Source organism: Rana temporaria, chromosome 12 (genome assembly GCF_905171775.1).
Source record: "Rana temporaria chromosome 12, aRanTem1.1, whole genome shotgun sequence".
Lineage (NCBI taxonomy): Eukaryota > Metazoa > Chordata > Amphibia > Anura > Ranidae > Rana > Rana temporaria.
The window spans coordinates 28,452,934-28,468,466 of NC_053500.1; the positions used below are offsets into that span (position 1 = coordinate 28,452,934).

The window sequence follows — 15,533 nt, forward strand, 5'->3', positions numbered from 1 at the left end:
AATACTCGGGTAGGCCGTGGGGTTTTAAATGATGCTCAATTGGTACGAAGGGACCCAAAGTGTGCCAAAGAAATACCCACCACACCATTACACCACCACTAGTGGTTGATAGAAGGCAGGATGGATCCATGCTTTCATGTTGTCTATGCCAAATTCTGACCCGACCATCTGAAGGTTGCAGCTGAAATTAAGACTTATCAGACCAGCCAACATTTTTCCAATCTTCTGCTTTTGGTGAGCCTCTACGACTTGAAGACTTATTGCCCCGTACACATGACCGGGATTCCCGACAGGAAAAGGTCAGGGGGGAAAACCGAGAACCTGCTCTCGACTTTTCTCCCCGTACACACGGCGGTTTTTGGGCAGCTTTCCCTTCTGAAAAACTGCGAGGAGCATACACATGGCCGGGATTCCTGCCCAAAAGCTCTCCTCGCAGTTTTCCCAGCGGGAAACCCGGTTGGTTTCCTGTTTTTGGCTGACAGGAGTGGCACCCGGTGTGGTCTTCTGCTGCTGTAGCCCATTTGCTTCAATGGTCAATGTGCGTTCAGAGATGATATTCTGCATATCTTGGTTGTAACAAGTGATTATTTGAGTTACTGTTGCCTTTCTATCATCTCGAACCAGTCTGACCATTCTCCACTGACATCAACAAAGCATTTTCCCCCACACAAATGCCGCTCGCTGGATATTTTCTCTTTTTCAGACCATTCTCTGTAAACCTGAGAGATGGTTGCGAGTGCAAATCCCAGTAGATCAGCAGTTTTTGAAATACTCAGACCAGCCTGTCACCAACAAACATGACACGTTCAAAGTCACTCAAAGCGGAGTTCCGCCCAAAAGTAGAACTTCCGCTTAGCCGATTCCCCCCTCCCCCTCCGGTGTCACATTTGGTACCTTTTTTTTTTATTATTTTTTTTTTTAGGGTGGAGTGGGTATCTGTTTTTTTTTTTACAGGTACCCTGTCCTTATTTTCGGGAGACCGAGCCGCTGTGAATTACGCCAGCAACTTATCTCCCTCCTCCTCCCTCCCCCTTCTGCCAGGGCCAGTGAGAGAGCGCACCGCGCTTTGCGCATGCCCAGTAGGGACCCGGCTGTAAAACGGAAAGGCTGCACTAACGCATTCCCTTTACCTGCATTGATGGCGGCAGCACCTGACCAGCCGATGTAAAGATTGGATGCATTGCGGACGGTCGCTGGACCCCAGGACAGGTAAGTGTCCTAATGTTAAAAGTCAGCAGCTACAGTATGTGTAGCTACTGACTTTTAATTTTTAAAGTGGCGGAACTCCGCTTTATCCTAGGTTCACATTGGAGCGATTTAGCATGCGATTTGAGATCAAATCGCATGGAAAGTCGCAGCCTATTGGGGGCAATGGCACTGTTCCAATTGGTGCGGCGGCGCCACACCGATTTGCAAAAGTAGTTTCTGCTGTACTTCTGACGATTTCAGGTGCGACTTCAAGCATGAAGCCGCACAGATGTCTATCAAGTAGTGCCTGAAATTGCGCTGATCTGCTACTTTCATGCTACTTTGAAATCACTTTAAGTAGTGTGATTTCAATGAGAACCAGGGCTTGAATCCCCTTTCTTCCACATTTGTTTTTAACTTCAAGTCGTCTTCACCATGTCCAGATGCCTAAATGCATTGAGTTGCTGCCATATGATTGGCTGATTAGCAATTTGTGTTACCAAGTATATATATATATATATATATATAATTATTGCTTTTTTGAGCTGTATTGTCTGCCTGCTTTTGTGTGATCCGTCCAGCTCTTGATGTAAGCGTATGTTTTACATTTACCCCGATCATTTGGGGATTGTACGTTGGATTATATTACTGTGTCACTATGACATATATATTATGTCACATAGTCCCAGTATGGCTTATTGATGTGCTCTATACCTTCAGTGGAAGAGAGTGCAGGATATGGCGTCCTGTTTGACGAGCTTATGGTCTTAATCGGTCAGCCGATTACAGAAATGTATCTAAAGCCTTGGGGATTTCATTCCCTCCGTGTCCGACAAGCCGATGATGTGACCTGTGTTTCTGATTGGGACCTCGGTGTAACCCTTTAAGCACATGATTGTCACTATCGCCCCCTCCCAGTTCTGCAATAACTGCTGGCTGGTGTATGACATGGGTTCCTAATCATCGTCTGATCGGTATACATTTAATCACACAATCCTGGCAGTAAAAGATCAGGAATGATGCGGGAATTTGGGCTTTATCATAGAAAGAAAGGCAGATTGGTGTATTTGGGGAACCCATTTTTTTCTGTTCTGGCCGTTGATCATCTCCTACATCATTCTAAGTTATGGTAGACCTTCATGTTTTTTCCTTCTCTTCAATCCATGCCAGAGTTTCTAAGACTAGCAGCGTGAAGCCATTTCTGGAAGAGAAATCAATACATCATTGAATAAACGGCACGTTTGTGCAGAATAACGGCTAACTATCGTCTTGGCGGAGAAACGCTGGGGGCTGTCAGGAGCCGAGTGAGACGACTGAAATGTCACTGGGATTTGAATGATTGATGCCAAGGATAGATGTTCTGTTCAGGCGTGCGGAGGCTGCAAAGCTTTAAAGGTCTCTTTAGTTTTCGTGTAATCAGATGGCGGCGGGAGCTGCTCGGAATTCCCTCCTACAAAATAAAAGATGCTGAAAGCTTTGTCACACACCCAATTTCATACATTGGTTTTCTGCAACAGCAGGCTGTAGCTGAAAAGAAATCTGAGGGCAGCAGGCAAAATCAGGTTGCGGATTTTGCTACCGAGGGAAGGTCGGCAAACAAGCTGACAAATTCCAGCAGATATGTAAATCGCCATTTAAAATTACTTTGTTTAAAAAAAAAAACTTGAACAATGAACAGATGTGCCGCAAGGAAGGAAGTAAATACTGGGCCAGATTCAGAGAAGAAGTACGCCGGAGTATCTGCTGATACTCCGGCGTACTTTCAAATTTCCGGCGTCGTATCTTAATTTGTGATTCACAAACAAGATACGACGGCATTTGGCTAAGATCCGACAGGCGTACGCCTTCGGATCTTAGGATGCAATACTTCGGCCGCCGCTGGGTGGAGTTCACGTCGTTTTCCAGAGTCGGGTATGCAAATTAGCTTTTACGGCGATCCACGAAGGTACGCAAATTCGTCGCATTCTCTTACGTCGGTTTTTCCCGTCGTAAAGTTAAGTGTGCTATTTAGATGGTGTAAAATTACACCATCCATGTTAAAGTATGGCCGTCGTTCCCGCGTCAAATTAAATTTTTTATTTTTTTTTGCGTAAGTACGTTACACACGTCGCCTTTCAAAAACACGTCGGAGCGCCGTAATTTCGCGCAAAGCACGGCGGGAAATTTCCAAACGGAGCATGTGCAGAACGTTCGGCGCGGGAACGCGCCTAATTTAAATGGTACACGCCCCATTTGAATTAGGCGGGCTTGCGCCGGACGGCTTTACGCTACGCCGCCAAAAGTTTACACGCAAGTGCTTGGTGAATCAGGCACTTGCGCTGAAATCTTGCGGCGGTGTAACTTACTTACTGTAACTTGTAAGACGATATGTTAGTGTCACACGCAGGGGGCTGTGGAAAGTTTTTTTTCCTGAAACTTCCCTCTTAAAGTTAGGGTGCGTGTTATACGCCGATAAATACAGTACTTAAAGTGGTATTAACCACTTCTCCACCAGGCCTTTTCTGGCACTTCTCTCCTTCATGTAAAAATCATTTTTTTGCTTGAAAATTAATCGGAACCCCCAAACATTATATATTTTTGTTTTTAGCAGACACCCTAGGGAATAAAATGGCGGTCATTGCAACTTTTTATCTTGCACAGTATTTGCGCAATAATTTTTTAAACTTTTTTGGAAAAAAAAAAAAAAGTTTCATGAATTAAAAAATAACGAAACAGTAAAGTTAGCCCAATTTTTTTGTATAATGTGAAAAATTATGTTACGCCAAGTAATTAGATACCTAACATGTCACACTTTAAACTTGCGCACACTCATGGAATGGCGCCAAACTTCGGTACTTAAAAATCTCCATAGGCGATGCTTAAATTTTTTTTTTACAGGTTACTATTTTCGAGTTAGAGGAGGTTTAGTGCTAGAATTGTTGCACACGCTTTAACGCACGCGGCGATACCTCACATGTGAGGTTTGAACGGCGTTTACATATATGGGCGGGACTTGCATGCGTGTTTGCTTCTGAGCGCGAGCTACTGGGGACGGGCGTTTTTTTATATTTTTTTTATTTTTACTTAATTTTTACACTTTTTTTTTTTTTTTTTTTTTTACATTTTGATTTTTTTAATCACTTTTATTCCTATTACAAGGAATGTAAACATCCCTTGTAATAGGAATTATTGTGACAGGTCCTCTTTATGGAGAGATGTGGGGTCAATAAGACCCCACATTTCTGCTCCAGGCTTGATAGCATGAGATCGTGAAAAAAACTTGTCGATCTCATGCCGACAGCCGCGGTTGCGGCTTTGTTTACTTCAGGGCACTCGAGCGTGAAGTCACAACATCGCGCCTGAGCCTCCGACGGTCATAGAGATGACTGGTGACCATCTGGTAATTTTTCCAATACAGTTGTCATTGTATCCTTGGTGATGGGTCCTCTCTCACAGCTACACCACTCTCTCTTCCAGAATATAGAAGGAGCAGGCTTCTGCAGTTTTCTGCCACATCAATGAGAAGATGAAGTATCAGGGCGCTCAGTAGGAGAGAATTGTCTATATATAGAAATGTGCGTTTATTTTCATAGAGTGGCAATTGAAACCTAATAAGTGCATCTATATGATGAAAAGAAAAATGGAACTGGTATGTTGCCTCTACAATCCGTATCAATTTCAGAGTTGAGAGTAACTTGGTTTGAGAGCGTTTTGAAAGACCAGCAACATTTTGAAATACATTTTGACGATATACAAGCGATGCCTTGATATACAAGTAGCGTCGCATCACAACTGAGTATAAAAGAGAAGAGAGGCGCCTTTACGTGTAGCAATATGGTTACATTTAATGAAGGTACAACATTTAGCAACTCACATGGTTGATGATTAAAACGGGCACATCGAACCCGGTATGCAGGCATCCGGGGTAAAGCTGTCCACATAGACCGGTGCTGTCAAACTCGTTTTCATTGTGGGGCGCATCAGCATTATGATTGCCCTCAAAAGGGCCGGTTGTATCTGTAAGATTTGAAGTCCAGCGCATCCCCCTCCCCTTATCTTAGATGTCAAGAGCCGCCCCACCATCAGAAGTTAAGTCCCCCGCTCTTCCTTACATCACAGTGCACCCCCTTTCTGGGAAGAAGGTGGATGCATTGCTTGAAAGCAGAAGGTAGGGGTCTGGAGGAGGGCTGGAGCTCTCCTGCAGCTGCAGGAAAGGTGCGAGGGCCACATGAAATGGCCTGGAGGGCCAGATTCGGCCTGCAGGCCTTGTGTTTGACACCTGTGACATAGACCATCATCCGCACTGCCATCAACATCATCCCTTCCCTGCGCTCCACGAGCGCTTCAAGTTCAGATCTCTCTAATGAAGGGTAGTTTTCTCGGTCACAATTGCAGATTTACAGCGGTGCGGAGGACGGTCTATGTGGACAGCTTTACCCCGGATGCCTGCATACTTTGATGTGCCTCTTTTAATCATCAACCATGTGAGTTGCTAAATGTTGTACCTTCAATAAATGTAACCATATTGCTACACTTAGAGGCGCCTCTCTTCTCTTTTACACTCAGTAGCTCCTGCTGGATTTTGCTTCTAATCCCCTTGTGGAGGCTTCCATTTGCGGATGGACATTTTATGGTTACACAACCTGTCACATTACTATAATCTTGTTAATATGGACTATAAACTGAAGGACTTATGAATAAATGGTGGTGAAACAAAACATTTGAGTTTCCATTATTTCTTATGGGGAAATTTTGCTTTGATATACAAGTGCTTTGGATTACAAGCATGTTTCTGGAACGAATAATGCTTGCAATCCAAGGTTTTACTGTTCTTGCCATCAGTGAGGTTTCTAGAAGCTTGTATAGGTAATGAGCGGAGGGTCAGACAAGCTGTATTTATAAAAGTGTGTGTGCGTGAAACGCGTAGTTACGGCAACCAACTAGCTTTTGTTCCATGCTGATCCTGTTTTCTTCCATCTTACGCCCCTTGCACACTGGGGCGTTTTTCATGCGGTACAGCGCTAAAAATAGCGCTGCTATACCGCATGAAAAATCATGCCCTGTAGTGTTCAATGTGAAAGCCCGAAGGCTTTCACATTGAAGTGGTGCGCTAGCAGGAGCGCACCAAAAGTCCTGCTGGCCGCATCTTTACCGCGGTATAGGAGCGGGGTGTTCACCGCTCCTATACTGCGCCTTCCCATTGAAATCAATGGGAAAGCGCGGTATTAACCCTTTTTCGGTCGCTAGCGGGGGTTAAAACCTCACCGCTAGCGCCCGACTATCGCGGTAAATACGACGTTATAGCCGCACTACAAATCGCGCGGCTATACCGTCACCGCGGCTGCACGCCTCAGTGTGAAAGCAGCCTTAGTCAGGAACCGCCTGACATAAACGAGAGCACGTTCCATCCTCTCTGCTTCTGGTCAGCTGACCTGTTTCCCACACGATCGCTGTTGGAGCCATTGCAGCAGCACGCTCATTCAGGCTGTTGGCGACCTTGCCACATTCCACGGCCCACAGCAGCTTCAGCTGAACGACTTGCAGCAAGTGGTTCCCCCGCACACACTTTCCTTTTGGACTCCATCTGGGATAGCACAGTTATTGGTGCCCCACTGCTGGCACATTGGATGTGGTTGGCTCCTCACTGCCATGGACACCTGCAGTGGCATCATTTTTCACCTTGCATTGGTACTTTTCCATGCATAGAAGGAATAAATCAGGTTTTTTATCTAGTTTGGGCCCCTCTGACATGACGATCTTTTTTCCAATCTGTTGATAGCTACATTTCCAGATGTCTTCTGTCAGCTGCACTGTTCTGTTGATTGATTATTTACCATTGATTTTATTTTCCTGCTATGATCCATGGTTTAGCACTTGATGACTTTTTCAGTGTGTGTGTGTGTGTGTGTGTGTGTGTGTGTGTGTGTGTGTGTTGCCTGCTACTCTACCTCGAGTCAACAACTATATGTGGAAGTGGTGGCACAGTTGTCATCAGAAGACATCAGCTGGCTAACTGCAGCACCCATTCATTCCCTTACCCTGTTGTGCCAAACCTTTGTGTAAAGACAGTATTATGCAGTAATCATGGGCTTTTTTTTTTTGGGCTCCATCTTCTGCAGATTTGAGTTATTCAAGGACTGAAATTGTATTGTTTGCTGTGTGTCGCTGTCAATCGTAGTCTTTGTTGTGTGTTTTTTTTTTCCCATCATTTTGTTGCCAAGCTACATTTATTTTTACAGTACAGTTGAGTTAAACATAAGCTATTGTCTAGAAAGGTAAAGCAAGAAAAATATTCCCTATGTTGCCCAAGGTTTAGATGATGCATCTACCTCCAGAGCAGATAATTATTATTATTGTATTGTTGCACTATCATTAACGAGATCTATATTTGTTGCCTACAGAGTATGCAAGCAGCGCGGTGTCCTACGGACGAACTCTCCCTCTCCAATTGCGCAGTGGTTAATGAAAAGGATTTCCAGACTGGAGTGTAAGTAATAAAATATATTCACAAATAAGGAAGGTTGAAAAATGTCTGACACAAGCTGCTGTGCCTTAGTATGGTCCAGTCATCAAATGCAGATGGTATCAAAAAAGAGGGACATTGCTCAAGCAATAGAGGGGCGTCCAATGTCCCCAACAAGGTGGTGAAAGAAACACTCTAAAACTACAAACTATATTGATTTCATCATGAGAGTGAAAAGTGTCTGTGAAACCACTGACCTTTACTTGGATATTAGACCTCCAAACCATCCAACTTTCATCTCTAACTATTGTACAAAAAAGGATCAAGTCCCACTTGAGGAAAAATAATCTTACAATAGTGAAAAATGGTGTACTGGGGATTACAAGCATAATTTGTTCCAGAAGAATGCTTGTAATCCAAAGCACTCATATATCAAAGCGAGTTTCCCCATCAATGGAAACTCAGATAATTTGTTCCACAGTGACTTCTATTGTATGCAGTACCGCATGTGGCCAGAGGTGGGGGGTTCCAGAGGCACTCAGGAACGGAGTGTTTCTGAGCGTCACCAGCGCCCCCGCACCTTTGGCGAAATGTGGTACTACACACCGCAGAGGCTTGAATCCTGCTTGTTTTGTGAGACAACGCTCGCAAACTGTGTCGGGATTAAAAAAATAAATAAAAAATAGCTCGGAGTTGCGAAATGCTCATTAAAGCCGAGTTCCACCCTAAAGTGGAACTTCCGCTCATCAGATTTCTTCCCCCCCCCCCCCCCCCTGTAAAAGACGGCGGCCGTGTCGTCACCGCGGGGCTTCCTCCTTCTCCTCCCCTGGCCGCCGGGCTAATAGAGAGGAGTGGGCCTCGCACATGTGCAGTAGGGTCCCCAGCGTGAAACCGAAAGGCTACACTGTGTCCCATCATCCCACCATCCCAGAGCATCAAACAGAGTGCAATGCAGAGGGACTACTTATAAAGTTGGAGCTGTAGTAGGGAGCAAGAGCTGCATCAGCCGATGCGCCTCTGTAGTACTGACTCCTGTCCCATACGGAGTCATACCAACTGCACTCCACCTCTTATCCCGGCTAGTGTTTTGCCAGCAGAAGGAAAGAAGAGATCTTCAGGTCAGTGTGAAGCAATACACTGGGCATATTATAGGTCTGCTTTCACACTGATGAGCTGCAGTTTACTCACACCATTGGCGTAGTGCAGTGTACCTGCACTAGACTTCTAGTATGATAAAACCCCATAGTTAAGACAGTGGCCAAGGGTGGACACGTGTTGCATGGTTGGTGGGTGTAGCACCGGCCAAGCATGACCCATTCAAGTAAATGAGGCCACTCTGCAAGTGCCCTGCAACCTTGTACAGCAAACACGGGGCTAAAGCAGGCAGTGTTGTGTTGCTTTCTCACCACCTGCTTTAACCCCTTTGATCTCGCAGAAGCATGCAGTTGCGCAGGGCACTTGCAGAGTGGCCCCATTTACTTGAGTGGGTGACAATTGGCAGGCAGTAGCACCCACCAAAAGTATCAGGAGGCTTAATTCCTGCCTCGTCAGCTAATGGAGGTAGGGATTGGGGGTGGAAAAACCGTGACTTCAACAATTTAACCACCCCCCCCCAACGTTACGTGTGAACGACCACTAAGAGTGCCGATGCCTAATGCAACTAAGGGCTCGTATACACTGCTGTTCCCCTGAAAAGCGCTCTGAGTGTGTTTGACAATTGGTGAGGCGGCGATGTGTTGCCTTCTCACCACCTGATTTAAACTCGTGATGTAATGCAATGCACGTGATTGGGACACAGTAAGGCCCCTTTCACATTAGCGGACAGTTCGTCCGTTTATTACAAGTCCGTTTACGGACTTGTAATGCATCCCTATGGGATCGCATCCGTTAGCGGATGGAGCATCCGCTAACGTCCGCAACCATCCGCGTCCGTCAGGATCCGTTTTTTCGGACGGAAGAAAACCCTATTTTTCTTCCGTCCGGCGGAACGGATCGGAAGAAGACGGACAGACGGTCCGTCTTCATCCGATTCCCCATAGGGGAGAGCGGAGGAAAGATAGGGCGGTCTCTGCACAGTGTGCGGGCACCGCCCTGTCCGCCGACAGCTCAGCGGGAATTACGGAGGATCCCCGCTGAGCCGACGGACACACACGGAGCGGACACAAAAACGGTCCGCTCCGTGTGAAAGAGGCCTAACACAGCAATTGGAGGTTTAAATCAGGTGTGAGAAGGTGACACTGTGCCTGGTAATCTTGGACTTCTCCCATGGTGTTCAGATAGATCTCCACCTCTTTAAGGTTGTCTACCCCTGAGTTAGTTAAACAGAGTCTCACAGCACTCCTGGACCAAAGATTGGCTGCTCAGACCCCAAGTGCTGGATTGTGGGATGCGTCATGTGCTCCCTTAAGCCTCATACACACGATTGGATTTTCGTCGGACAAAGCCGTGGAATTTTGTCTGAAGGGCGTGGGCCGTGAACTTGTTCTGCATAGAGACCGCAGAACTCTGTGGTTTTCTCTATGGTTCATAGACGGACACAGCCTTCATTGACCTTAGGGTTATGCTTCTTCCTACCAGGAGATAAATCTCCTGGTAGGAAGAAGCATAACCCTAAGGTCAATGAAGGCTGTGTCCGTCTATGAACTCAGAGAAATGGATTTTACGGTGAGTACAAAAATCCTTTTTTTCTCTTTCGTCCATGGACGGACACAGCTTCCTTATACTCTTGACTGCAGTTAGTCCTCTCCTAATAGACTGAGCATAACCTTACAGTCAAGAATATAAGAAAACTGTGTCCGTCCATGAACTCAGAGAAATGGATTTTACGGTGAGTACAAAAATTCTATTTTTTGTGGCAAACCCTTTATAGGATTCACCTAATAGAATATAATAAAATTAGAGGCGTGTTCAGCCACTCTTCTGAAGAATCCTATAGGTCGGAGGTGTAAAAGGGTTGCTATGTTATTGAAAGTAGTTTTTTTTTTTCATCGGCAATCAGATGTTTGTTTTTGCCATTACAGTATGGAAGATGATCTGTTTGGTTGTTATGACCAGCAAGAAAAGATGTTCATTCAGGCTCTTCAAGAAATAAGTCCTAAAATGTTAAAGTGATTGTAAATGATTACCTTTGTAAAACAACCCATTCAGTTTAAGGCCCCTTTCACACCATCGGGCTGCTCAGATCTGTCTGTTTTTCAGACAGATCTGAGCGGGCCACCCATTGACTTCTATGGGCAGGCGGATGTCAGCGGAGATGTGTCCTGACACTCGCCTGCCAACCGTTCCGACAAGATCTGCTGAAAACAGACGGATGGCAATACGTTCGCCATCCGTCCAGTGGATCGGATGAAAACAGACAGGCTGTGCGTTTTTCATCTGATCTCCCCATAGAACAGCAGGGCTCTGACAAGTCTGTCCCTGCACAGCGAGTGGAGACGGAGCTTGCGGAGTCTGTCTAGCAGGTCCATCCTGGTGTGAAAGGGGCTTAAGATGAAATGAAAGACAAATCGTTGTATAGATAAATAAAAAAGCCATTTGTATAATGTGTGGGGTTTTTTTTTTTTTTTTTTTTTTTAGAAGTGATCACATACCCTCTGCTCTCAGCTGCATAAGAGCTGGGGGAGGAGAGGCAGCAGTACACGGAGATTCCCAATGAATGGCTGTGCATGTGGGGGCGTGTCAGGACAAGTCTGATCATTGGCGGACAGCAGGCATATTTAACAGCAGAGCTAGATAACTGACCACACCCTGCTTGGTGTGGTCAGTTTTTAATAGAAAAGCAGAGGGAATGGCAGGAACACCAGGGATTTCACACAAAGGAAGCAATACAAAGAGAATAGGAGGATACTTTCTCAAAGTACAGCAGGCACATATCGGGAAGATGAAATGTTGTGGTAACAAACACTTTAACTTCTGTTTAACATACACAACTTTTTAATTCTTTTTATCCAGGCATGTAAGCGTGAGGACTTCACCAAACCATCGCTACATCTTCACCGTAAAGACCCACCACACGGTGGTGCCGGGGACTATTGCTTTCAGTCTCCCTCAAGTAAGTGTCTGTTTTGTTACTGTTGTCCTGTGATTATTTGTTATTGCTACTGATTTTCCTGTGGCACTGGAAGTAATAGAATTCCAGTTGCAAAGTAACACATTCAGAGCAAATCCAGGTACAAAAGGTGTGGGCCTATGTAGCGTTATAATCTACAGGAATTTGGCAGGTATAACCGGGAAAGGATCAAGTAAATGAGAAGTGTGCCATGTCAGATAGTGGAGGAAGAAGCAGTGGTCTTCACTTGCCATTTGTGTATTGAAGGAAATCTCTAATATTTTATTTATATACCTTACAATGTAAGGCCGGCCATACATTATGCAATTTTCTTTTTTTTTACACTGGGTTGAAGGAAAGAATATTGCTTCCCCCATCAACACAGTCAGTGTTGCTGGGGAATTTCCTCCTCCTGCATTATTGTATTCTGAATGCATGTGGTTTCCCATTTGTAAGAATATAAAAATCACTGCTGGGGGCTATAGCCTCCAGTGGTGAGCGAACAAAAAAATTGAAGTGTAGGAGGGGGAGGGGCGACCTGGGCACTCTGTTGGTGCAGGGTCATCAGTGGAATCTCATTTCTTGATCAATATCCTGGAGCTTTGTGCTTGCCTGTCTCTCCAGCATTGGACTGTCCTATTGTAAGGTCATGTTCTCTCCAATTTAGCCAGACAACACCATGTGTTTATAAATTCCCTGTCAAGAGAAATGTGGGAGCTGCCATTGCTGACTTTTTGAAAAATGCTTATTGCCTGGTTGTCATGTTGATCCAATCACCACATTCCAATTCAAGTCACGGACTCAAAATCCAAATACGGCAAGCAAAGTCAGAATTCCTCTTTTTAGATACTTATTCTTTATTACATAGAAACCTAGAGAAGTGCCAGCAGAAAAACATTGAGTAGTCCATGGAGTCTTGAGTATAGATCGGTTTGTCTTAAGTATGTTTGAAGCCATTTTCTGTTGACTGTCTCACTACCTCTACTGGAAGTTTATTCCAAGCATCAATTACCTTTTCAGTAAAATAATACTTTATAAAATTAGTTTGGAAGTTTTCTTTCAGTTAGTTTGAGGTCATGTCCCTGTGTTCTTGATTTTGGTTTCATGTTAAAGGGACACTAAAGTCAAGATTTTTTTTGTTTAAAAATAACAAACATGTTATACTTGCCTCCGCTGTGCAGTCCGCGAGTGGCCCCGATCCGTGTCTTCTGGGGTCCCTCGACGGCTGTCTCTGCTCCTCCTTGCAAAAGCTTTCCACCTTCATGCGAGAGCTCCCTTGCATGGTGGAAAGCTTTTGCGAGCGCGCTCCCATGATACAGCGGCGGCCATAGCTGCCGACTGTATCACTCGGCCCCGCCCCCCGGCGCGCCATGTCATCCGCTGGTATTGACAGCAGCACCAGCCAACGTCCAGGCTGGGAACCGAACAGGATGACGAGAACGCGCCCGGGACTTTTGAGGGGTGAGGTAAGTAAAACGGGGGCTGGGGGGGGAATGGCGGTGCTGTCAGATGTTGTTTTATATAGGATGCATTAAGGTAAAAAAAAATTTACCTTTACAACCCCTTTAATGGTTCAAAGAACTGAAGCCATAGGGTCTGAATGCAGCCAGCATTTTCTGAAGCCAAAGTCAGCGATGGCAGCCTGTGCATATTTTCCTTGGCACAGGTTTCCCTAAACGCTTTGTAAACCGTTTTCTTCATTTTATTTTGTACATAAGTTTTAAAAACTTTTATGTGTGTTCTGTTGTAACGGTAGGACACAGTGCAGTAGATATACTGTATATGACTGTTCTTTCAAGCGGAACGAAAGGGTAAATATTTCCCTATCCAACGGTCATTCGCTGGCACCCGCACCTTTTTCTGGGTGGCAGTCTTCGGGCCTCTTCATTGGCCGGCAGGGGGGTGATGTCACTCCTGCGCATGTGCAGGAGATAGTCAGCCCGGCACTGTAAGCTCCACTGCACATGCGCAGCTCCGTTTACAGCCAGGGCCGATCCTAGGCACGGTGCATTGCACCCAGGCGCCTGTAGAGTTGGGGGCGCCAAACATCTAACAGACTCTCTAACAGAAGCCCTCTCTGTGTCCATCACAGAGGCTCCCCCTCCAGGTCCCAATAAAGTACTCTGCTTCTCTTCCCGTATGTTGTTTATTGTTAAGAGATCATGTAGGGATCCCAGGGTAATGAAGACTTTGTGGGGGAGCATCTCTGTGGTTGAGTCATTGCCATAGAAACATTTGTAAAGGGGAGGAGTTAGTAAAATGACGACGCCCATGTGGGGGCGCCAGAAATATTTTTGCGCCTGTGACCCTAGGATCGGCCCTGTTTACAGCACCAGAGAACAGAAGAGATGGAACAAGTCTCTTCTGCAATAATTCTGTAATGAAGACTTTGTGGGGGAGCATCTCTGTGGTTGAGTCATTGCCATAGAAACATTTGTAAAGGGGAGGAGTTAGTAAAATGACGGCGCCCATGTGGGGGCGCCAGAAATATTTTTGCACTCTGGCGCCTGTGACCCTAGGATCGGCCCTGTTTACAGCACCAGAGAACAGAAGAGATGGAACAAGTCTCTTCTGCAATAATTCTGTCTGCTCGGTTTCTTACAGTGGAACTTCAATTCCACTTTAATAGAGAGCTATTTCAAAGGATTTTCCCTTGGATAGACTGCTATGCCAGCTGTAGGTTAAACTTTATATTTCTACAATAAGTTATATACTGTAATAGGATACATTTATTATTGTGCTCACAGGTTTGGATGAAGTACTTAAACTTAATTTTACCTTATTTATTTTAGAGGAAATGGGCCGGGCTCTCCATTGGTCAGGACGTAGAAGGTAAAATCATTATTTATTCATTTCTTTTCCCGTTTTGAGTATTTAAAATGTGCATGGTTTTTAAATACCCGTTGAACACACTGAACAAGGACTTCAAATACTCTGCCACACGACCCATCCCTCACCCCAAAGAAGTGCCTCTCATTTCTGTTCTATGACTTCCATTACCCGGACAGAATGTTTTCTCCTGATAAGGTTTTCTCTTGTTGGGTTGATGTTATGAAATTACTTGGGGCCCTTTCACACGGGCGGACCGTTCAAGTATGCCTGTCAGTTTTTTAGGCGGACCTAAATGGGCACTCTATGGAGCCATGGATGTCAGCGGTGACATGCCCGCTGACATCCGACCCGCCAAAGTGTGACGGAGAAAAACCCTACTTTTCGGATCGGGTAATGACGGACTCTACGGTCCGTCGTCACCCGATTCCCCCATCGACAGGCCGGTCCCTGCACAGTGTGCAGAGACAGACTTGTCATCTGCCTGCTCAGCGGGGATCGACGGAGCGATCCCCGCTGAGCTTAAGCGGAGCCTGCACATGGTCAGCCCCTTGTGAAAGGGCCCCAAGTGAATATTTTTTTTTTTTGCGTGGTTCTAATCTAGAAATGAAATAAACACAGGTTTCTCTTAGAATCAGAGTATTCGGTCACAGGTCTTAGTAATTTAGCCTGAGCATTCATTTAAAGAGGCATAATCGGTGGTTACCTTCAGGCTGAATTTTAACATGAAGGTTGGGTTCACACTAGAGCTGCACAATCGCTAAAAAATCGTGATCTCGATTCAAACCCCCTGACATCTCGAATGTAGAGTTTGCTGATTTTTTCAACAAGTGGAGAGACTTATCTGCTCACTCAGCTGTCAAAGAAAATATCCGGGCAGTCTGCCAAGTTTTTAACGGGAAACATTGTAACTAACACTTCCTTCTTGGATTAAAGTGGAGTTCCACCCAAAAGTAGAACTTCCACTTAAACCACTCCTCGCCCCCTTACATGCCACATTTGGCATGTAATTTTTTTTGGGGGGGG

General features: G+C 45.4%; 1 protein-coding gene across 1 annotated transcript in view; it reads left to right on the forward strand.

Moving 5' to 3' along the window:
- The window catches only part of NSF (N-ethylmaleimide sensitive factor, vesicle fusing ATPase), a 96,829-nt gene that overhangs the window by 28,458 nt on the left and 52,838 nt on the right, over positions 1–15,533 (forward strand). Inside the window, exons 2-4 of the mRNA XM_040331373.1 lie at positions 7,569–7,654; positions 11,582–11,681; positions 14,471–14,510. Coding sequence (XP_040187307.1) covers positions 7,569–7,654; positions 11,582–11,681; positions 14,471–14,510 — 226 coding nt within the window. The remainder of the gene's footprint in view (positions 1–7,568; positions 7,655–11,581; positions 11,682–14,470; positions 14,511–15,533) is intronic.